The following is a 24,365-nucleotide window of genomic DNA, read 5'->3' on the forward strand; positions in this document are numbered from 1 at the left end:
GCGAACTTAAAGGGGAACATTATCACCAGACCTATGTAAGCGTCAATATATACCTTGATGTTGCAGAAAAAAGACCTTTTTTTTTTTTAACCGATTTCCGAACTCTAAATGGGTGAATTTTGGCGAATTAAACACCTTTGTGACGTCACATCGGGAAGCAATCCACCGAATCAAATCAGCTCTGTTATTTTCCGTTTTTTCGACTGTTTTCCGTACCTTGGAGACATCATGCCTCGTCGGTGTGTTGTCGGCAGAGGTGGGTAGTAACGCGCTACATTTACTCCGTTACATCTACTTGAGTAACTTTTGGGATAAATTGTACTTCTAAGAGTAGTTTTAATGCAACTTACTTTTACTTTTACTTGAGTATATTTATAGAGAAGAAACGCTACTTTTACTCCGCTACTTTTATCTACATTCAGCTCGCTACTAATTTTTATCGATCTGTTAATGCACGCTTTCTTTGTTTTGGTCTGTCAGACAGACCTTCAAAGTGCCTGCCTTACTGGTGACGTTTCACTCCGTTCCACCAATAAAATGCAGTCACTAGTGACGTTTGACTCCGTTCCACCAATCAGATGCAGTCACTGGTGACGTTGGACCAATCAAACAGAGCCAGGCGGTCACATGACCTGACTTAAACAAGTTGAAAAACTTATTGGGGTGTTACCATTTAGTGGTCAATTGTACGGAATATGTACTGTACTGTGCAATCTACTAATACAAGTTTCAATCAATCAATCAAAAGTGTGAAGGAAAAAAGACACTTTTTTATTTCAAACGTACATCCCGTCACAAGCCTAAAGACTGACTGTACAGTTCCTGTCTTCACAATAAAAGTGCCGCTCCATCGCGCCTGCGCTTTCAAAATAAGAGTCTCCGAAAGCCAGCGCAAACAAGCTAGCAAGCTACGGAATTTGCCGCCAATGTATTTCTTGTAAAGTGTGTGAAAACGAATATGGAAGCTGGACAAATAAGATACCAGAAACCAACCACTTTCATGTGGTATTAGACAGAAAGGAGGAACTTTTTTTCTCCTGCATTTGAAAACGTGGACGTTAAGCACTGCTGTCTGATTCCAATCAATGCAAGTCATCAGAATCAGGTAATACACCAACTTATATTCTTGTCAACATGAAAGAAAGGAATCTATATGTGTTAAACATGCATGTATATTCATTAAAACACCTTTAACATGTAAACAAAAACGGCAAAATAAATAAATATAAATGATATACTGTATATATCAATGTATGTGTATATATATATATATATATATATATATATATATATATATATATATATATATATGATATGTGTGTGTATGTTACTCATCAGTTACTCAGTACTTGAGTAGTTTTTTCACAACATATTTTTACTTTTACTCAAGTAAATATTTGGGTGACTACTCATTACTTTTACTTGAGTAATAAATCTCTAAAGTAACAGTACTCTTACTTGAGTACAATTTCTGGCTACTCTACCCACCTCTGGTTGTCGGAGGATGTAACAATACGAACAGGGACGGATTCAAGTTGCACCAGTGGCCCAAAGATGCGAAAGTGGCAAGATATTGGACGAAATTTGTTCAAAATACGAGGGTGTGGGGAAAGCCGACGAAAATGGTCAGTCGTTTGTTCAGCACACTTTACCGACGAAAGCTATGCTACGATAAGAGATGTCAAGAATGTGTGGATATCCTGCGACACTCAAAGCGGATGCATTTCCAACGATAAAGTCAAAGAAATCTGCCGCCAGACCCCCATTGAATCTGCCGGAGTGTGTGAGCCATTCAGGGACAAAGGACCTCGGTAGCACGGCAAGCAATGGCGGCAGTTTGTTCCCGCAGACGAGCGAGCTAAACCCCCTGGATGTCTTGGCTCACACCGCTTCTACCGTCCCTTACCTACTCAGTGGGCTAGTGGTTAGTGTGTCCGCCCTGAGATGGGTAGGTTGTGAGTTCAAACCCCGGCCGAGTCATACCAAAGACTATAAAAATGGGACCCATTACCTCCCTGCTTGGCACTCAGCATCAAGGGTTGGAATTGGGGGTTAAATCGCTGCTGCCCCCTCACCTCCCAGGGGGTGATCAAGGGTGATGGGTCAAATGCAGAGAATAATCTCGCCACACCTAGTGTGTGTGTGACAATCATTGCTACTTTAACTTTTAACTTTAACTTTATGCCACCGAAGATGATCAAGAGAAGAATATCGACCCTAGCTTCCCTGGCCTGCTGACATCAACTCCAAAACTGGACGGATCAGCTTTCAGGAAAAGAGAGCGGATGAGGGTATGTCTACAGAATATATTAATTGATGCAAACTTTATTCATTACTTGCGATTTTACGTAAATTATTATACATAAACTGTGTTTACCAATAATTTAGCTTAAAAACATTACAACACTTCAAAACAAACACATACCGATCGTCGGTTAGAAGGCGATCGCCGAATTCGTCCTCGCTTTCTCCCGTGTCGCTGGCTGTCGTGTCGTTTTCGTCGGTTTCGCTTGCATACGGTTCAAACCGATATGGCTCAATAGCTTCAGTTTCTTCTTCAATTTCGCTTAAGCCGTTGAAATCCGAGGAATCCAAGCTAATGTCGCTATAACTTGCTGTTCTATCCGCCATGTTTGTTTGTGTTGGCATCACTATGTGACGTCACAGGAAAATGGACGGGTGTATATAACGATGGTTAAAATTTCAGGCACTTTGAAGCTTTTTTTAGGGATATTGCGTGATGGGTAAAATTTTGAAAAAAAGGTCGAAAAATAAAATAAGCTACTGGGAACTGATTTTTAATGGTTTTAACCATTCTGAAATTGTGATAATGTTCCCCTTTAAAAGACTCAACTCACACAATGGCAATGCTTTTGCTGCTACTGCAAGATGCCGCATATCATGTCCTAGGGAGGGAGCGCATATTTCACGAACATGTATACCTATTTGCCTAAAGTGACGAATATTTATTTGAACGCTTTAGGCTACCTCAGCAGTCTTACGTTTTGACATTGTTTTCCCTCGCGGGATAATATGAATTTTTCTTCTGTAATCTGTTTGTGTTTTCTCTCTTGTGCCCTTATATGGGGGATTAAGGGTGTTTACCTGTGCAAATTACAGAATTAAGGGTGTTTACATATGCATATTGGGGAAATAAGGGCATGTTTATATGCAAATTATGATAGACGCGCACAGGGATGATGTTCGAAAACCGGTTCTCCCGGTAAGAAAAGAACCGATTCCATGGATTCCAATCCCTTTTTGAGAAATGGTTCCCGTTATCGAAGCCACTATAGTAAAGAAAAAGATTTGGTTCTTTATTCGAATCCCGTGTCACAGGAAATTACCTACCTCAGTCATTCGGCGGCAGATACAGAAGCAGCAACAACAATGGACCGGAGAAAACGCTCCAAGGCACGGCTTCACTTTACTAAGAAATACGAGGAGGAAACGGCTATCTGCAATTATTGCCAGGCGTCACTTTCCAGTAAGGGGAGCAGTACAACAAACACGTTGAAACATGTTCAGGCCGTACATAACCTGAAGGTTAGAGAAAGGTGTCGTGGAGAAGCACCGACAGAGATGACGAAGCACGCCCCTCTTCCTCTGCTTCAACCTGCAGTCCCAGTGATGGTGCCGGTGAGTAACTAACATTAACTGTTGCCGGTTCATTTCCATATCAGCTCACTTGTAGCCATCTATCCATCCATCTTCTTCCGCTTATCCAAGGTCGGGTCGCGGGGGAAGCAGCCTAAGCAGGGAAGCCCAGACTTCCCTCTCCCCAGCCACTTCGTCCAGCTCCTCCCGGGGGATCCCGAGGCGTTCCCAGGCCAGCCGGGAGACATAGTCTTCCCAACGTGTCCTGGGTCTTCCCCGCGGCCTCCTACCGGTCGGACGTGCCCTAAACACCTCCCGAGGGAGGCGATCGGGTGGCATCCTGACCAGATGCCCGAACCACCTCATCTGGCTCCTCTCGATGTGGAGGAGCAGCGGCTTTACTTTGAGCTCCCCCCGGATGACAGAGCTTCTCACCCTATCTCTAAGGGAGAGCCCCGCCACCCGGCGGAGGAAACTCATTTCGGCCGCTTGTACCCGTGATCTTGTCCTTTCGGTCATGACCCAAAGCTCATGACCATAGGTGAGGATGGGAACGTAGATCGACCGGTAAATTGAGAGCTTTGCCTTCCGGCTCAGCTCCTTCTTCACCACAACGGATCGATACAGCGTCCGCATTACTGAAGACGCCGCACCGATCCGCCTGTCGATCTCACGATCCACTCTTCCCTCACTCGTGAACAAGACTCCGAGGTACTTGAACTCCTCCACTTGGGGCAGGGTCTCCTCCCCAACCCGGAGATGGCACTCCACCCTTTTCCGGGTGAGAACCATGGACTCGGACTTGGAGGTGCTGATTCTCATCCCAGTCTCTTCACACTCGGCTGCGAACCGATCCAGTGAGAGCTGAAGATCCTGGCCAGATGAAGCCATCAGGACCACATCATCTGCAAAAAGCAGAGACCTAATCCTGCAGCCACCAAACCAGATCCCCTCAACGCCTTGACTGCGCCTAGAAATTGTGTCCATAAAAGTTAAGAACAGAATCAGTGACAAAGGGCAGCCTTGGCGGAGTCCAACCCTCACTGGAAACGTGTCCGACTTACTACCGGTAATGCGGACTAAGCTCTGACACTGATCATACAGGGAGCGGACCGCCAAAATCAGACAGTCCGAAAACCCCATACTCTCTGCGCACTCCCCACAGGACTTCCCGAGGGACACGGTCCAATGCCTTCTCCAAGTCCACAAAGCACATGTAGACTGGTTGGGCAAACTCCCATGCACCCTCAAGGACCCTGCCCAGAGTATAGAGCTGGTCCACAGTTCCACGACCAGGACCAAAACCACACTGTTCCTCCTGAATCCGAGGTTCGACTACCCGGCGTAGCCTCCTCTCCAGTACACCTGAATAGACCTTACCAGGAAGGCTGAGGTCACTTGTAGCCTTTAGGCTAAAATAACGTTACCTCTTATGTCAACCAGGACTGCAGTAGACTAACGTTACCTAAGCATAGTCAGTGGCTAATAAACTAGTGCTTGCAAGATGTGAATGAAGATAATGTTAACTTTATCCTATTTCACATGATGACATTCATGACAGCCAGAGTGACCAGGGCAGGGTTTGTTAAACCATTTACCATGGACTCGGATAAGCGGCGTAAAAATGTATGGATTGAATTCACTATATTGCCAAAAATATTTGTCCACCTGCCTTGACTCACATATGAAGTTGAAGTGCCATCCCATTCCTAACCCATAGGCTTCAATATGACACCTTTAGCAGCTATTACAGCTTCAACTCTTCTGGGAAGGCTGTCCACAAGGTTGCGGAGTGTGTTTATAGGAAATTTCCACCATTCTTCCTAAAGCGCATTGGTGAGTTCACACACGAGAAGGCCTGGCTCTCAGTCTACGTTGTAATTCATCCCAAAAGTGTTCTATCGGGTTCAGGTCAGGACTCTGTGCAGGCCAGTCAAGTTCATCCACACCAGACTCTGTCATCCATGTCTTTATGGATATTGCTTTGTGCACAGTCATGTTGGAAGAGGAAGGGGCCTGCTCCAAACTGTTCCCACAAGGTTGGGAGCATGGACTTGTCCAAAATGTTTTGCTATCTTGGAGCATTCAAAGTTCAGTTCACTGGAACTAACTCCTGAAAAACAACCCCACACCATAATTCCTCCTCCACCAAATTTCACACTCGGCACAATGCAGTCCAAAATGTAGCGTTCTCCTGGCAACCTCCAAACCCAGACTGGTCCATCAGATTGCCAGATGGAAAAGCGTGATTCATCAGTCCAGAGAAGGCGTCTCCACTGCTCTAGAGTCCAGTGGCGACTTGCTTTACACCACTGCATCCCACGCTTTGCATTGGACTTGGTGATGTATGGCTTAGAGGCAGCTGCTCGGCCATGGAAACCCATTCCATGAAGCTCTCTGCGTACTGTACGTGGGCTATGAAGTTTGGGGCTCTGTAGCAAGTGACTGTGCAGAAAGTCTTTGCACTATGCTGACCTCTCTGTCAGTTTACGTGGCCTACCACTTCCTGGCTGAGTTGCTGTTGTTCCCAAACTCTTCACTTTTCTTATAATAAAGCCGACAGTTGACTTTGGAATATTTAGGAGCGAAGAAATTCCACGACTGGATTTGTTGCACAGGTGGCATCCTGTGACAGTTCCACGCTGGACATCACTGAAAGCGGCCCATTCTTTCACAAATGTTTGTAGAAACAGTCTCCATGCCTAAGTGCTTGATTTGATACACCTGATTCTGATCATTTGGATTGGAGGCCACATACTTTTGGCAATATAGTGTAAGTCGAGAAGGGTAAACACAACCCCTTGGAGGACGTTCAGTCAGCTGATTACTTTTCTAGAACAACAATCAGATAACAGACACAACACAAAACTATAGTCATTTCAAATGGCAACTTTTTGGCTTTAAGAAACACTAAAATACATCAAGAAAATAAGTTGTGGTAATGTGAGAATTAGATATTGTTAAGTGTCCATAGTCATGTTTAAAGCAGCTAGAATGTTCCCATGTAGTAAACTCTTTGTTTTTATCTTAAGGGCTCCTGTTTGTCGGCTCACACAGCTGTTTTGGCCAGTTCCTTATCTGTTTTGAAGAAGCAGCTGTGCTGTTTTCGCTTTACATAAGCTGACTTAGACCTCTTTTTGCTTTTCCTATTGTCGCGTTGTAAGGGCTGGTCTCCCGAAGCTTTAGTCAAACTTGACCAAGTACTAATCTGTCTCAGGGGTCCTTTTTACTCCACATATATGTCATGGAAAGAACTCGGGGATTGACCAGTGTGTTTTATTCCCCGAGACTGGCCGCGCGCAACAGCAGTCAGGAGCAGTTTCGGTTTTTCACCAAGCAGGGAAAAAAACAACGGAATCATGAGAAAAACATAACGTATACGTATGCATCATCGACGACTGAGGAAATGTGCACGTTTTCTTCAGGCAGTCGTCTTCATAAATCTCTCAAACAAAAGTTGAGCGATGCAGATTGACGACGTGTTGATGACGTTGATCCAGTCATCCATAGTCCACCATTGCTTTCTCTTAGCCCATCGGAACCTTGTTTTTTTCTGTTTTGCTGTTGACGGGTTTCGTTGACCTTTTTCCTATACTTCACTCCAAATTCCTTTAGGCGCTTTCTTACAGTTGGCTTGACAGCCCTTGTAAATACTGTGGTTGAACACAGCCGCCAGAAACTCCATGAAGCAGATTCCCAGAAACCTTTTGATGTCTTTACTATTTATTATTCTCGTTCATACATGCCGGCTGGCAGGGCCGGCCCGTGGCATAGGCCGTATAGGCAAATGCTAAGGGCGCTGTCCATCAGGGGGCGCCACACCAGTGCCACAAATCTTGGAGAAAAAAAAAAAAAAAGTTGGTACTATTATTTCTAAATACAAAAAATAATCCCACGTTAATTAAAATGCAAAGTAAAGCCTATATAACAGAAATATTATTTGTCCCCCCCCCTCGCACGGTGCGCCCCCTCCCTTCCCGTATCATGACTCTTTTTGGACGTCACCACATCAAAAAATCAACACAAGATGTCAAAACGGCGAAAACTGTCAGGTGCCCAGGGAAGAAAAAAGAGAAAAGAAGAGGAGGAGAAACGAGAAAAAGACAGAGGTAGCAGGTAGGTAACGTTAGCCTACATGAAATTATTTGTCTGTTACAGAATGTGATAGTAACCTGGCTTTTTAGCATTAAGCTAATGTTACATGATTCGGCAATTGCTAATCAATAAATAGCTAGTTCTGTTTTAACGTCGGGTTAATATTGTGGAGGGGGCTAAATTGTTATGGAAAATAATAATGTAACGTTAGGTAATTACAGTACTCCCACTTTACATTCCTCAGGGACATTTGTATTAGATCTTTTAAGCAGGTGTTTTTTGTTTACATTGTTATTGCCTTCTGGTTAGCTAATGTTTGCCCTGCAGGTAATAGTCACTTTTCCACCCCTTTATATATTAGGTATAGTTGTAAGCCTAGTTGTTAAAGTGCACATCATTAATGTTAATTAAGCAATATGTATGTAAAAAATATTGTATTTCATATATTCATTTTTTATTTTTTGCATTCATTTATTTATTCATATTTTTTAAAAATCTTGTTAACTATTCTGATTGTTAATGTGCTTTCTTTAAGTAAAAAAAAGGTCAAAGACAAAGCTATTCGGTTTCTTGTGAGTATATACACTTCACTGCCGATGTGGGGGGGCGCCACCTAAAATCTTGCCTAGGGCGCCAGATTGGTTAGGGCCGGCTGGTAAAAAAATAAATAAAATAAAAAGGATGTCTGCAAGTTTAGCTGTGCGTTAAGTAAACCTCAGTGACAGTCTGGTATTTTAACCTATTAGCTAGCATTGCTCAACTCTCAATCAGTGGGCATGTGTGGGTGCGGGTTCAAGCCCGGGCATGGTGCAGAGGGAGTGTGCCCGCCAGAACACGTGGTTCACATGAGGGCATCGGACAGTCCACACAAACCCTGAGCTTTCCAACCTGATTATTCAAGTTTCTCTTGGCTTCTGTGGGCCAAAGACAAGGATTTCAGATTTGTCTGAACATTGTGTTTCATCCACACACTGATCTAAGAAGGTTAACAAAAAAAAGGTATTCATCTACTTTATGCGTTCTAGTATGGAGTATTGATACTTTTGACGACACTATTTTGTAAATAAATGAGAGTAAAACTTTTTCAAAACGGGTTACAAAAGCTTAACTTTGCAGTTAGCTGACATGACCCGTATTTTAGTTTGACTCCCTTAGGTCTGTTTTCAGCACCCCTGGGTTTGTGTTTTAGTTGCCATGGGGGCTGATTATTTTCACCTGCCTATTAGCATACTTGCCAACCTTGAGACCTCCGATTTCGGGAGGTGGGGGGTGGGGGCGTGTTCGGGGGTGGGCAGGGCGTGGTTGGGGGCGTGGTTAAGAGGGGAGGAGTATATTGACAGCTAGAATTCACCAAGTCAAGTATTTCATACATATTATACATATATATATATATATATATATATATATATATATATATATATATATATATATATATACATATCTACATCCTGAAAATATGCAAACAAAACTGTGTTTGGATAATTGATACTTCAAACGTGCATAAATAAATATTAAGGAATATAACATAACTTGGCTTCTGAGAGTTTCAAAATGTAATGAATAAAATGCTAAAGTTGTTGATGAACAAGCAATTATTTTAATAATTAAATATGGTCATTTTAAATTAATTATTATGATCATTTAAAATCAATTATTTGAAATATGTTTATTTTAGTGTGTAATTCTATGGCTGGATGTAATAAGGAGTCACGAAAAAATACAAATAAAAATACAATTAATTTTGATGTTTTTAGCAACATATAGTAAAAATGCATTTATTTTTTATTTTATTTTTTATTAATAAATATATTTATTTTTAGGTAAAATAAACATAATAATACAATTTATCTCTAGTCTGGATGATTTAGTTCTTGTCACCCTGTTGTCCTCCCGTCACGAAAAAAGGCTGTCCTCACTCAGGTCCGCATGGAGCTGGAGGGGGCGTGGCTTCCAGCTCCGGCTGAAAATCGGGAGATTTTCGGGAGAATATTTGTCCCGGGAGTTTTTCGGGTGAGGCGCTGAATTTCGGGAGTCTCCCGGAAAATTCGGGAGGGTTGGCAAGTATGCCTATTAGAGATGCGCGGATAGGCAATTATTTCATCCGCAACCGCATCACAAAAGTCGTCAACCATCCGCATCCACCCGAACTAACATTTAATCAAAACCGCACCCGCCCGTTGTTATATATCTAATATAGACGATGCAAGGCATTAGTGAGGTTATAAAGCTTTTGCCTGTTAAAGAAAGGAGACTGATCCAATGCAGCAGAGACATTCAATGCGTGCCACGCTGTCACGGCCCAGACGCACACCAGCGCGTGGAGGTGCGATATCCCTCGCACCCGCGGCGGCTCCACCCGGGCTCGCGCCCGAGGCTTCAGCGCGCACCGCGGCGGCCATCCTACTCGTCGCGGCCTAGCCCTCGCGGCTCTCGCTGCCGGCGACGGCCGGGTATGAGCCCGACGCTCCAGCGCCATCCATTTTCAGGGCTAGTTGATTCGGCAGGTGGGTTGTTACACACTCCTTAGCGCATTCCGACTTCCATGGCCACCGTCCTGCTCTCTCTATATCAACCAACATCTTTTCTGGGGTCTGATGAGCGTTGGCATCGGGCGCCTTAACCCGGCGTTCGGTTCATCCCGCAGCGCCAGTTCTGCTTACCAAAAGTGGCCTACTCGGCTCACCAGGGTGATCCCCACCCCTTTCGTGAGCGCACTGCGCGCGGAGTGACCCCTGTTACGCGCCCCCGGCAACGGGGGTGGCGGGCAGGTAAGCTGCGCGAGCGGAGCGCGCGGAGTGACCCCTGTTACGAGCCCCCGGCCACGGGGGTGGCGGGCAGGTAAGCTGCGCGTGACGCCGGCCGCGGCGAAGGCGGACGAGGCGGGGTGTCGGTGCGGTGGGCGCGGTGGTGACCCTGGACGTGCGTCGGGCCCTTCTCGCGGATCACCTCAGCTACGGCTCCCGGTGGGGCCCTCTCGGGGGAAGGGGCCTCGGTCCCGGACCCCGGCGAGGCGTCCCTTCTCCGCTCCGTAAAAGTGTCCATCTCTTTTTTTTTTCTTCTTCTGTTGTGGCATATGCTGCAGGTGCCTGCTCGTTTTTCGTATGTGGGTAACAACATTTAACTATGTATATATATTTCCGAATTGGTTTAACTGCCACCCGCCTGAATCTATTTAAAATCTAATTTTTTTTTATTTCAACCGCCCGACCGCGCAAACCGCGCATCTCTACTGCCTATGATTAGTGTTCGGGACGCTCACCTTGACTTTAAGGTTTTACTACTTACGTATAAAATACTACACGGTCTAACTCCGTCCTATCTTGTCGATTGCATTGTACCATAAGTCCCGGCAAGAAATCTGCCTTCAAAGAACTCCGGCTTATTAGTGATTCCCAGAGCCCAAAAAAAGTCTGCGGGCTATAGAGCGTTTTCTATTGGGGCTCCAGTACTATGGAATATCCTCCCAGTAACAGTTAGAGATGCTACCTCAGTAGAAACATTTAAGTCCCATCTTAAAACTCATTTGTATACTCTAGCCTTTAAATAGACCCCCTTTTTAGACCAGTTGATCTGCCGTTTCTTTTCTGCTCTGCCCCCCTCTCCTTTGTGGAGGGAGGGGGGGGCACAGGTTCGGTGACCACGGATGAAGTGCTGGCTGTCCAGGGTCGGGACCCGGGGTGGACCGCTCGCCTGTGCATCGGTTGGGGACGTCTCTGCGCTGCTGACCTGTCTCCGCTCGGGATGGTCTCCTGCTGGCCCCACTATGGACTGGACTCTCACTATTATGTAAGATCCACTATGGACTGGACTCTCACACTATTATGTTAGATTCACTATGAACTGGACTCTCACTATTATGTTAGATCCACTATGGACTGGACTTTTAAGCTTTTGTAACCCGTTTAAAAAAAGTTTTATTCTCATTTATTTACAAAATAGTGTCGTCAAAAGTATCAATACTCCATACTAGAACGCATAAAGTAAATAAATACCTTTTTTTTGTTAACCTTCTTAGATCAGTGTGTGGATGAAACACAATGTTCAGACAAATCTGAAATCCTTGTCTTTGGCCCACAGAAGCCAAGAGAAACTTGAATAATCAGGTTGGAAAGCTCAGGTTTTGTGTGGACTGTCCGATGCCCTCATGTGAACCACGTGTTCTGGCGGGCACACGCCCTCTGCACCCTGCCCGGGCTTGAACCCGCACCCACACATGCCCACTGATTGAGAGTTGAGCAATGCTAGGTAATAGGCTAAAATACCAGACTGTCACTGAGGTTTACTTAACGCGCAGCTAAACTTTTGGACATCCTTTTTATTTTATTTATTTTTTTTACCAGCCGGCATGTATGAACGGGAATAATAATTAGTAAAGGTTTCTGGGAATCTGCTTCATGGAGTTTCTGGCGGCTGTGTTCAACCACAGTATTTACAAGGGCTGTCAAGCCAACTGTAAGAAAGCGCCTAAAGGAATTTGGAGTGAAGTATAGGAAAAAGGTCAACGAAACCCGTCATCAACAGCAAAACAGAAAAAAACAAGGTTCCGATGGGCTAAGAGAAAGCAATAGTGGACTATGGATGACTGGATCAACGTCATCAACACGTCGTCAATCTGCATCGGAGAACGTGATGATGTCGGAACTTTTGTTTGAGAGATTTTCAGACTTGAACCTTGAAAATCATTTTTTGACCTTGAAAATCAACTTTTACCTTGAAAATAATTTTTTGCCTTGAAAATAATTTTTTGCTTTGAAAATCAACTTTTACCTTGAAAATATTTTTTTACCTTGAAAATAAATGTTTACCTTGAAAATATTTTTTTACCTTGAAAATCAACTTTTACCATGAAAATAATTTTTTACCTTGAAAATAATTTTTTACCTTGAAAATAATTTTTTACCTTGAAAATAATTTTTTACCTTGAAAATAATTTTTACCTTGAAAATAATTTTTTGCCTTGAAAATCAACTTTTACCTTGAAAATCATTTTTTTACCTTGAAAATATTTTTTTACCTTGAAAATATTTTTTTACCATGAAAACCATTTTTTACCTTGAAAATAATTTTTTACCTTGAAAATCAACTTTTACCTTGAAAATCAACTTTTACCTTGAAAATCATTTTTTACCTTGAAAATCATTTTTTACCTTGAAAATCAACTTTTACCTTGAAAATCATTTTTTACCTTGAAAATCAACTTTTACCTTGAAAATCATTTTTTTACCTTGAAAATCAACTTTTACCTTGAAAATAATGTGTTGCCTTGAAAATCAACTTTTACCTTGAAAATCAACTTTTACCTTGAAAATCAACTTTTACCTTGAAAATCATTTTTTTACCTTGAAAATATTTTTTTACCTTGAAAATCAACTTTTACCTTGAAAATCAACTTTTACCTTGAAAATATTTTTTTTTACCTTGAAAATTTTTTTTACCTTGAAAATCAACTTTTACCTTGAAAATAATTTTTTACCTTGAAAATTATTTTTTACCTTGAAAATTATTTTTTACCTTGAAAATAGTTTTTTACCTTGAAAATAATTTTTTGCCTTGAAAATCAACTTTTACCTTGAAAATCATTTCTTTACCTTGAAAATAGTTTTTTACCTTGAAAATCAACTTTTACCTTGAAAATCATATTTTTACCTTGAAAATCAACTTTTACCTTGAAAATAATTTTTTACCTTGAAAATAATTTTTTACCTTGAAAATAATTTTTACCTTGAAAATAATTTTTTGCCTTGAAAATCAACTTTTACCTTGAAAATCATTTTTTACCTTGAAAATCAACTTTTACCTTGAAAATATTTTTTTACCTTGAAAATCAACTTTTACCTTGAAAATCATATTTTTACCTTGAAAATCAACTTTTACCTTGAAAATAATTTTTTACCTTGAAAATAATTTTTTACCTTGAATATAATTTTTTACCTTGAAAATCAACTTTTACCTTGAAAATCATTTTTTACCTTGAAAATCAACTTTTACCTTGAAAATCATTTTTTACCCTGAAAACCATTTTTTACCTTGAAAATAATTTTTTACCTTGAAAATCAACTTTTACCTTGAAAATCAACTTTTACTTTGAAAATAGTTTTTTACCTTGAAAATAATTTTTTACCTTGAAAATAATTTTTTGCCTTGAAAATTATTTTTTGCCTTGAAAATCAACTTTTACCTTGAAAATAATTTTTTTTACCTTGAAAATAATTTTTTGCCTTGAAAATCAACTTTTACCTTGAAAATCATTTCTTTACCTTGAAAATAGTTTTTTTACCTTGAAAATCAACTTTTACCTTGAAAATCATATTTTTACCTTGAAAATCAACTTTTACCTTGAAAATAATTTTTTACCTTGAAAATAATTTTTTACCTTGAAAATAATTTTTACCTTGAAAATAATTTTTTGCCTTGAAAATAATTGTTTGCCTTGAAAATCAACTTTTACCTTGAAAATAATTTTTTACCTTGAAAATTATTTTTTACCTTGAAAATCAACTTTTACCTTGAAAATATTTTTTTACCTTAAAAATCAACTTTTACCTTGAAAATCATATTTTTACCTTGAAAATCAACTTTTACCTTGAAAATAATTTTTTACCTTGAAAATAATTTTTTACCTTGAATATAATTTTTTACCTTGAAAATCAACTTTTACCTTGAAAATAATTTTTTACCTTGAAAATCAACTTTTACCTTGAAAATCATTTTTTACCTTGAAAACCATTTTTTACCTTGAAAATAATTTTTTACCTTGAAAATCAACTTTTACCTTGAAAATCAACTTTTACTTTGAAAATAGTTTTTTACCTTGAAAATAATTTTTTACCTTGAAAATAATTTTTTGCCTTGAAAATTATTTTTTGCCTTGAAAATCAACTTTTACCTTGAAAATAATTTTTTTTACCTTGAAAATAATTTTTTGCCTTGAAAATCAACTTTTACCTTGAAAATCATTTCTTTACCTTGAAAATATTTTTTTACCTTGAAAATCAACTTTTACCTTGAAAATAATTTTTTACCTTGAAAATAATTTTTTACCTTGAAAATAATTTTTACCTTGAAAATAATTTTTTGCCTTGAAAATAATTTTTTGCCTTGAAAATCAACTTTTACCTTGAAAATCATTTTTTTACCTTGAAAATCAACTTTTACCTTGAAAATATTTTTTTACCTTGAAAATCAACTTTTACCTTGAAAATCATATTTTTACCTTGAAAATCAACTTTTACCTTGAAAATAATTTTTTACCTTGAAAATAATTTTTTACCTTGAATATAATTTTTTACCTTGAAAATCAACTTTTACCTTGAAAATAATTTTTTACCTTGAAAATCAACTTTTACCTTGAAAATAATTTTTTACCTTGAAAACCATTTTTTATCTTGAAAACCATTTTTTACCTTGAAAATAATTTTTTACCTTGAAAATCAACTTTTACCTTGAAAATCAACTTTTACTTTGAAAATAATTTTTTACCTTGAAAATTATTTTTTACCTTCAAAATAATTTTTTGCCTTGAAAATAATTTTTTGCCTTGAAAATCAACTTTTACCTTGAAAATAATTTTTTTTACCTTGAAAATAATTTTTTACCTTGAAAATAAACTTTTACCTTTAAAATCATTTTTTACCTTGAAAATATTTTTTTTACCTTGGAAATAATTTTTTCCCTTGAAAATCATAACATGAAGTCAAGAACTTTTTACCAGCTGAAAAACATTGCCAAAATCCGGAGAATAGTGTCTAAATCAGAAGGACTGATCCATGCCTTGGTCTCCAGCAGGGTAGACTACTGGAATGGCCTTCTCACTTGGCTCTCTAAATGAGCTGTAAAGTAGCTGCGTACATCCAGAATGCTGCTGCTCGAGTCCTGACTAGAATCAGGAAATACGACCATATTAGTCCAGTGCTTAGGTCATTGCACTGGCTTCCTGTTGCTCAGAGAGCAGAATTAAAGACAGCCTTCCTTGTAAACAAGTCTGTTCATGGTCCTGTGCCAAAATGCATCTCTGACATCTTAGAACCATGTGAACCATCCTGAGCTCTGAGAGCATCAGGGAGTGGTCTCCTCCTACAGAGTCAGGACCAAACAATTGTATGCTCCTAAAATCTGGATTAGCACTTTGAATTGCCTTCTGTACAAATAGATGGATAGATAGATAGATAGATATATAGATAGATAGATAGATAGATAGATAGATAGATAGATAGATAGATAGATAGATAGATAGTACTTTACTGATTCCTTCAGGAGAGTTCCCTCAGGAAAATTAAAAATTGTGCTTTATAAATGAACTTGCCATTTTTCAGTATCGCTAGCACTGAATACTGTACTACACAGCCTTCCCGGTAAGGTCTAGAGGAGGCTACGTCGGATAGTCGAACCTCGGATTCAGGAGGAACAGTGTGGTTTTGGTCCTGGTCGTGGAACTGTGGACCAGCTCTATACTCTTGGCAGGGTCCTTGAGGGTGCATGGGAGTTTGCCCAACCAGTCTACATGTGCTTTGTGGACTAAGAGAAGGCATTCGACCGTGTCCCTCGGGAAGTCCTGTGGGGAGTGCTCAGAGAGTATGGGGTATCGGACTGTCTGATTGTGGCAGTCCGCTCCCTGTATGATCAGTGCCAGAGCTTGGTCCGCATTGCCGGCTGTAAGTCGGACACGTTTCCAGTGAGGGTTGGACTCCGCCAAGGCTGCCCTTTGTCACCCATTCTGTTCATAACTTTTAAGGACACAATTTCTAGGCACAGTCAAGGCGTTGAGGGGATCTGGTTTGGCGGCTGCAGGATTAGATCTCTGCTTTTTGCAGATGATGTGGTCCTGATGGCTTCATCTGGCCAGGATCTTCAGCTCTCTCTGGATCGGTTCGCAGCCGAGTGTGAAGCGACTGGGATGAGAATCAGCACATCCAAGTCCGAGTCCATGGTTCTCGCCCGGAAAAGGATGGAGTGCCATCTCCGGGTTGGGGAGGAGATCTTGCCCCAAGTGGAGGAGTTCAAGTACCTCGGAGTCTTGTTCACGAGTGAGGGAAGAGTGGATCGTGAGATCGACAGGCGGATTGGTGCGGCGTCTTCAGTAATTGGGAACGCTGTATCGACCCGTTGTGGTGAAGAAGGAGCTGAGCCGGAAGGCAAAGTTCTCAATTTACCGGTCGATCTACGTTCCCATCTTCACCTATGGTCATGAGCTTTGGGTTATGACCGAAAGGACAAGATCACGGGTACAAGCGGCCGAAATGAGTTTCCTCCACCGGGTTGCGGGTCTCTCCCTTAGAGATAGGGTGAGAAGCTCTGTCATCCGGGAGGAGCTCAAAGTAAAGCCGCTGCTCCTCCACATGGAGAGGAGCCAGATGGACGGTCGAATGGATTCTGAATTGAGTTGCCACACCAAGAATCAGAATTAAATGGTAAGTTATTGAAATATTTATTCCTACTCGTTTTTCATAGCACCAAACGTGAAATGTGTTCTGACGTATGTAGTATCTGCTAGTCTAAGAAATAACATGTTTTGTATATGGTGAAAGAGTACGTTCTTGTAAGCTGGGGTCCATCTTCTTGGGCAAGTGATAAAGTACGACCTTTACGGGTAGCGTCCACTTCACCGAACAGGTCTCCATGAATAACAGTTTTAATGCCACACAAACATGCCCGCACATAGGCCGGACGGAGTCAGTTTCAGTATTATGAAGTCAAAAAGCTGAAATGACATCGTTTCGGGGTACAAGAACTCGCTGAGCAATAAAGTACGCTGTTGTTCAACGATTCATTAACGACGTCTGTCTCGTTTCATCACACACCCGTGTCGCGCCTCGGCTCGGGAGAAGGCGGCCACACCACATATGTGACCAGGTCTGATTGGGTCTCCTCCGTAGCGCGGCTGGAACGGTTGTGATAATGAAGTGAATTCATTGACTCATATTATGTTCAACATACGGTGAATGTTTATATTCAACTTGGAGAAAGCGAACCACCAAGTTTAGGTAAATAATTGCTGAGCCCATAATAAATTAAGGAGCCTTAGTTGGACATTCATATGTGGACTGGGTTAACTCTCTCACCAGAAGAGGCAACAAATTCAGACTTCGGAATGCAAAAGTGATAGCCCTATCCTTGAGAAGAGACTACCTGTCTAGCTCAACGCCAACGTTGAAGTTATGACTTAAAGCAGTTGTTTTCTAGACACTTACACACGAACATCTCCCGATTTAGTACACACACACAGAAACGGGAAGGAGGAATATAAAACTGATGGTTTGGCTTCTCCAAGTTAGGAGTGCTTCATTTTTTTTTTACTTGACCTCCTCTAGGTTCTGCGGTCCTGTATAATGTTTATATTCAACTTGGAGAAAGCGAACCACAAGGTTTAAGTAAATAATGGCTGAGCCCATAATAATTTAAGGAGCCTTAGTTGTACATTCGTATGTGGACTAGGTTAACTCTCTCACCAGAAGAGGCAATAAATTCGGACTTCAGAATGCAAAAGTGATAGCCCTATCCTTGAGAAGAGACTACCTGTCTAGCTCAATGCCAACGTTGAAGTTATGACTTAAAGCAGTTGTTTTCTAGACACTTACACACGAACATCTCCTGATTTAGTACACACACACAGAAACGGGAAGGAGGAATATAAAACTGATGGTTTGGCTTCTCCAAGTTAGGAGTGCATCATTTTTTTTTACTTGCCATCCTCCAGGTTCTGCGGTCCTGTATAATGTTTATATTCAACTTGGAGAAAGCGAACCACAAGGTTTAAGTAAATAATGGCTGAGCCCATAATAATTTAAGGAGCCTTAGTTGTACATTCGTATGTGGACTAGGTTAACTCTCTCACCAGAAGAGGCAATAAATTCGGACTTCAGAATGCAAAAGTGATAGCCCTATCCTTGAGAAGAGACTACCTGTCTAGCTCAATGCTAACGTTTTAAGGTTGTTTTCTAGACACTTACACACGAACATTTCCCGATTTAGTACACACACACAGAAACGGGAAGGAGTATAAAACTGATGGTTTGGCTTCTCCAAGTTAGGAGTGCTTAATTTTTTTTTTACTTGACCTCCTCCAGGTTCTGCGGTCCTGTATAATGTTTATATTCAACTTAGAGAAAGCGAACCACAAGGTTTAAGTAAATAATGGCTGAGCCCATAATAATTTAAGGAGCCTTAGTTGTACATTCGTATGTGGACTAGGTTAACTCTCTCACCAGAAGAGGCAATAAATTCGGACTTCAGAATGCAAAAGTGATAGCCCTATCCTTGAGAAGAGACTACCTGTCTAGCTCAACGCCAACGTTGAAGTTATGACTTAAAGCAGTTGTTTTCTAGACACTTACACACAAACATCTCCTGATTTAGTACACACACACAAAAACGGGAAGGAGGAGTATAATAAAACTGATGGTTTGGCTTCTCCAAGTTTTTTTTTTGACTTGACCTCCTCCAGGTTCTGCGGTCCTGTTTGATGACGCTCGCTTTTGGTTCAGCAAAGCGTCTCCGGCGTCTCTTTTGATCCCGCCGCACTGCCGTGTCGCCCTTCTGTCCGGACGAGGATGACGAGACCAGAAATACACATCACTTGGACTTCCTCACTTGTCTCTGCCGTCCATTAGACGAGATTCGATGTTACTCAAGTTGACATTTCTGTCACCTTTTCATGCGTTCATGAAACTGTCAGTTCATTTCCTCATAGTTTTTGGCATTTTTGAATAGTTATCAGTCAACAAACTGAAATCAGAGCCAATCCAGCGACGGCTTTACGCTTACGATCAACTGAGAGAGTTACCAGACCGCATTTCTTTACTTCTGATGAAGGGTGCAGACAGACTGAGTGTGCCTGTGATCCCCAGCCAATAAAAACCTTTGGTATGCACAAATTACTGTGCCTCTCGTTGTGTGTTTTGGAGGGCTCGGCACGAGTCGGTCCGATTGAACCGCTCCAGCGGTTTTGACAACCCCAAAACCAATAAGTTTGAAACATCTTGTTGCCATCCATCCATCCATCTTCTTCCGCTTATCCGAGGTCGGGTTGCGGGGGCAGCAGCCTAAGCAGGGAAGCCCAGACTTCCCTCTCCCCAGCCACTTCGTCCAGCTCTTCCTGTGGGACCCCGAGGCGTTCCCAGGCCAGCCGGGAGACATAGTCTTCCCAACGTGTCCTGGGTCTTCCCCGCGGCCTTCTACCGGTCGGACGTGCCCTAAACACCTCCCTAGGGAGGCGATCGGGTGGCATCCTGACCAGATGCCCGAACCACCTCATCTGGCTCCTCTCGATGTGGAGGAGCAGCGGCTTTACTTTGAGCTCCCCCCGGATGGCAGAGCTTCTCACCCTATCTCTAAGGGAGAGCCCCGCCACCCGGCGGAGGAAACTCATTTCGGCTGCTTGTACCCGTGATCTTGTCCTTTTGGTCATAACCCAAAGCTCATGACCATAGGTGAGGAAGGGAACGTAGATCGACCGGTAAATTGAGAGCTTTGCCTTCCGGCTCAGCTCCTTCTTCACCACAACGGATCGATACAGCGTCCGCATTACTGAAGACGCCGCACCGATCCGCCTGTCGATCTCACAATCCACTCTTCCCTCACTCGTGAACAAGACTCCGAGGTACTTGAACTCCTCCACTTGGGCAAGATCTCCTCCCCAACCCGGAGATGGCACTCCACCCTTTTCCGGGCGAGAACCATGGACTCGGACTTGGAGGTGCTGATTCTCATCCCAGTCGCTTCACACTCGGCTGCGAACCGATCCAGCGAGAGCTGAAAATCCTGGCCAGATGAAGCCATCAGGACCACATCATCTGCAAAAAGCAGAGACCTAATCCTGTAGCCACCAAACCAGATCCCCTCAACGCCTTGACTGCGCCTAGAAATTCTGTCCATAAAAGTTATGAACAGAATGGGTGACAAAGGGCAGCCTTGGCGGAGTCCAACCCTCACCGGAAACGTGTCCGACTTACTGCCGGCAATGCGGACCAAGCTCTGACACTGATCATACAGGGAGCGGACTGCCACAATCAGACAGTCCGATACCCCATACTCTCTGAGCACTCCCCACAGGACTTCCCGAGGGACACGGTCGAATGCCTTCTCCAAGTCCACAAAGCACATGTAGACTGGTTGGGCAAACTCCCATGCACCCTCAAGGACCCTGCCGAGAGTATAGAGCTGGTCCACAGTTCCACGACCAGGACCAAAATCACACTGTTCCTCCTGAATCCGAGGTTCGACTATCCGGCGTAGCCTCCTCTCCAGTACACCTGAATAGACCTTACCGGGAAGGCTGAGGAGTGTGATCCCACGATAGTTAGAACACACCCTCCGGTTCCCCTGCTTAAAGAGAGGAACCACCACCCCGGTCTGCCAATCCAGAGGTACCGCCCCCGATGTCCACGCGATGCTGCAGAGTCTTGTTGCATGATCAAATACTAATATGTTGATTCTGTAGGCTGAAATGTGAACATTTCTACTGACACAGATGACAGCACATGATATAAATGTTATTCATCATAGTCTTTAATACTAACGTTCTTTCTGAGCCTTGGGGATGCAAACAAGGATCCGTGCAGGACGGACGAGACGTGACAGTTTTCATATTCTACTGTACGTGGACTCACCTCTCCATGTGTGCGGCTTTAAAAAGAAACCCACGAGGAGGTCTTTAGCCGACTCTCCAAGCAGACGTGAGACGTGGGGTGTGGCACTGACAGGAGCGCACAATAGCCAACATTCCTGGCCAGGGCGCATGACTAAAACCCTGCCGGGGCCCAAAATAATACGGGGAGGAAATGAGAGAAGAGGAATGAGATAAGACTCTATGGAAGTGTTCTGGACAAAAAGTCAGTGTTTTGATTCATTTGTAAACAGTGTGAGGGCGAGGCTCTGTCAGATCTTACACCAGGGGTCTTCTTATTGAGGGCCGGGTTGCAATCAGGACCGCCCTCAGAGGGCCACTTGTAACAGTCAACATTTATCAATATACTTTTTCACAGTTTCTTGTAATCGCACCATATTTGGGGTATATTAGATGGAATCTTTACCTGAACATAGGCAAGTGCACGCAGTCAAAATTGAAAGTACAAACCCCGTTTCCATATGAGTTGGGAAATTGTGTTAGATGTAAATATAAACGGAATACAATGATTTGCAAATCCTTTTCAACCCATATTCAGTTGAATATGCTACAAAGACAACATATTTGATGTTCAAACTCATAAACATTTTTTTTGTGTGCAAATAACCATTAACTAACGCTACAATATACACCCCCGCTATCCCGTACCTATCCGGTTGGAGTTGAAGTCCCACCGGACAGAGGACTCCTCCAGACATTCCCAGTTCACCCGCACTACACGCTTGGGTTTGCCAGGTCTGTCCAGAGGTTCCCCCTCCATCTGACCCAACTCACCACCAGATGGTGATCAGTTGACAGTTCAGCCCCTCTCTTTACCCGAGTGTCCAAAACATACGGCCTCAGATCAGCTGATACGATTACAAAATCGATCATTGATCTTTGGCCTATGGTGCTCTGTTAACAGGTACACCTATAAGCATCCTTATTTGTTATCGCAAGTCCACGACTAGCACATAAGTCCAATAATAATCCGCCCCTCAGGTTCAGATCAGCGAGACTGTTCCTCCCAATCACGCCAGTCCAAGTATCACAGTCATTGCCCACGTGCATGTTGAAGTCCCCCAGGAAGACTATGGAATCCCCTGCCGGCACCCCATACAGGACCCGCAAAAACAACAGTCAGAGTTTTCCCCCCTCCGACTCTAAGGCAAAGGGAGGCGACTCTCTTGTCCATTGGGTTGAACTCCAACGTACAGGCACTTAGCCTGGGCCCTCACACCCTGAGCAACTCCAGAAGTGAACAAGATCCATCCCCTTGTCCAGGAGTGTGGTTTCAGAGCCCTTGCTATGTGTAGAGGTAAGCCCCCACCAGATCCAACCGGCAGCTCTCCACCTGCCGCACCAGCTCAGGCTCCTTCCCCACCAGCGTAGAGACGTTCCACGTCCCAAAAGTCAGCCTCTGCTGCCCCAAATTGGTCAGTCTGGAGCCTCCACTTTCACTGCCGTCCACTTGGCAGCGCAACCGACCCAGCTGGTTCCGACCGCGGGTGGTGGGCCCACGTGGCGCTCCACCTGCCGCACCAGCTCAGGCTCCTTCCCCACCAGCGTAGAGACGTTCCACGTCCCAAAAGTCAGCGTCTGCTGCCCCAAATTGGTCAGTCTGGAGCCTCCACTTTCACTGCCGTCCACTTGGCAGTGCACCCGACCCCACTGGTTCCGACCGCGGGTGGTGGGCCCACGTGGCGGAGAGGATGGTGTGTCCACGTAGCTTCTTCGGGTTGTGCCCGGCCGGGGCCACCAGGCGCTCGCTGACGAGCCCTGCCTCCAGGCCTAGCTCCGGAGGAGGACCCTGGGCTTCCTTCGGGCCAGGTGACGCATCTTCTTTTAGTTTGGTTTATGTTGTTCACGTTTGAGCGCCGCTTGGAGACAAATTTGATTAGCTGAAATGTGCAGGGAAGTTGGGCTCTAAAAAAAACATATTGACAATGTCGGAAAGAGTGTTTGCGGAGGAGATCTTGCCCCAAGTGGAGGAGTTCAAGTACCTCGGAGTCTTATTCATGAGTGAGGGAAGAGTGGATCGTGAGATTGGTGCGGCGTCTTCAGTAATGCGGACGCTGTATCGGTCCGTTGTGGTGAAGAAGGAGCTGAGCCGGAAGGCAAAGCTCTCAATTTACCGGTCGATCTACGTTCCCATCCTCACCTATGGTCATGAGCTTTGGGTTATGACCGAAAGGACAAGATCACGGGTACAAGCGCCTGAAATGAGTTTCCTCCGCCGGGTGGCGGGTCTCTCCCTTAGAGATAGGGTGAGAAGCTCTGTCATCCGGGAGGAGCTCAAAGTAAAGCCGCTGCTCCTCCACATGGAGAGGAGCCAGATGAGGTGGTTGGGGCATCTGGTCAGGATGCCACCCGAACGCCGCCCTAGGGAGGTGTTTCGGGCACGTCCGACCGGTAGGAGGCCAAGGGAAGACCCAGGACTTGTTGGGAAGACTATGTCTCCCGGCTGGCCTGGGAACGCCTCGGGATCCCCCGGGCGGATCGGTGCGGCGTCTTCAGTAATGCGGACGCTGTATCGATCCGTTGTGGTGAAGAAGGAGCTGAGCCGGAAGGCAAAGCTCTCAATTTACCGGTCGATCTACGTTCCCATCCTCACCTATGTTCATGAGCTTTGGGTCATGACCGAAAGGACAAGATCACGGATACAAGCGCCTGAAATGAGTTTCCTCCGCCGGGTGGCGGGGCTCTCCCTTAGAGATAGGGTGAGAAGCTCTGTCATCCGGGAGGAGCTCAAAGTAAAGCCGCTGCTCCTCCACATGGAGAGGAGCCAGATGAGGTGGTTCGGGCATCTGGTCAGGATGCCACCCGAACGCCTCCCTAGGGAGGTGTTTAGGGCACGTCCGACCGGTAGGAGGCCACGGGGAAGACCCAGGACACGTTGGGAAGACTATGTCTCCCGGCTGGCCTGGGAACGCCTCGGGATCCCCCGGGAGGAGCTGGACAAAGTGGCTGGGGAGAAGGAAGTCTGGGCTTCCCTGCTTAGGCTGCTGCCCCCGCGACCCGACCCGAGAAGATGGATGGATGGATTAAACAAAAAGTGGATTTATAAGTAAGA

General features: G+C 43.6%; 1 protein-coding gene across 1 annotated transcript in view; it reads left to right on the top strand.

The window, feature by feature from the left end:
• LOC133577208 (uncharacterized) overlaps positions 1-24,365 on the top strand; it is a 224,382-nt gene that overhangs the window by 159,322 nt on the left and 40,695 nt on the right. The window contains exons 38-39 of the mRNA XM_072912544.1: positions 22,295-22,431; positions 22,950-23,122. Coding sequence (XP_072768645.1) covers positions 22,295-22,431; positions 22,950-23,122 — 310 coding nt within the window. The remainder of the gene's footprint in view (positions 1-22,294; positions 22,432-22,949; positions 23,123-24,365) is intronic.

The sequence above is a fragment of the Nerophis lumbriciformis genome, linkage group LG37 (genome assembly GCF_033978685.3).
Source record: "Nerophis lumbriciformis linkage group LG37, RoL_Nlum_v2.1, whole genome shotgun sequence".
In the NCBI taxonomy this organism is placed as follows: domain Eukaryota; kingdom Metazoa; phylum Chordata; class Actinopteri; order Syngnathiformes; family Syngnathidae; genus Nerophis; species Nerophis lumbriciformis.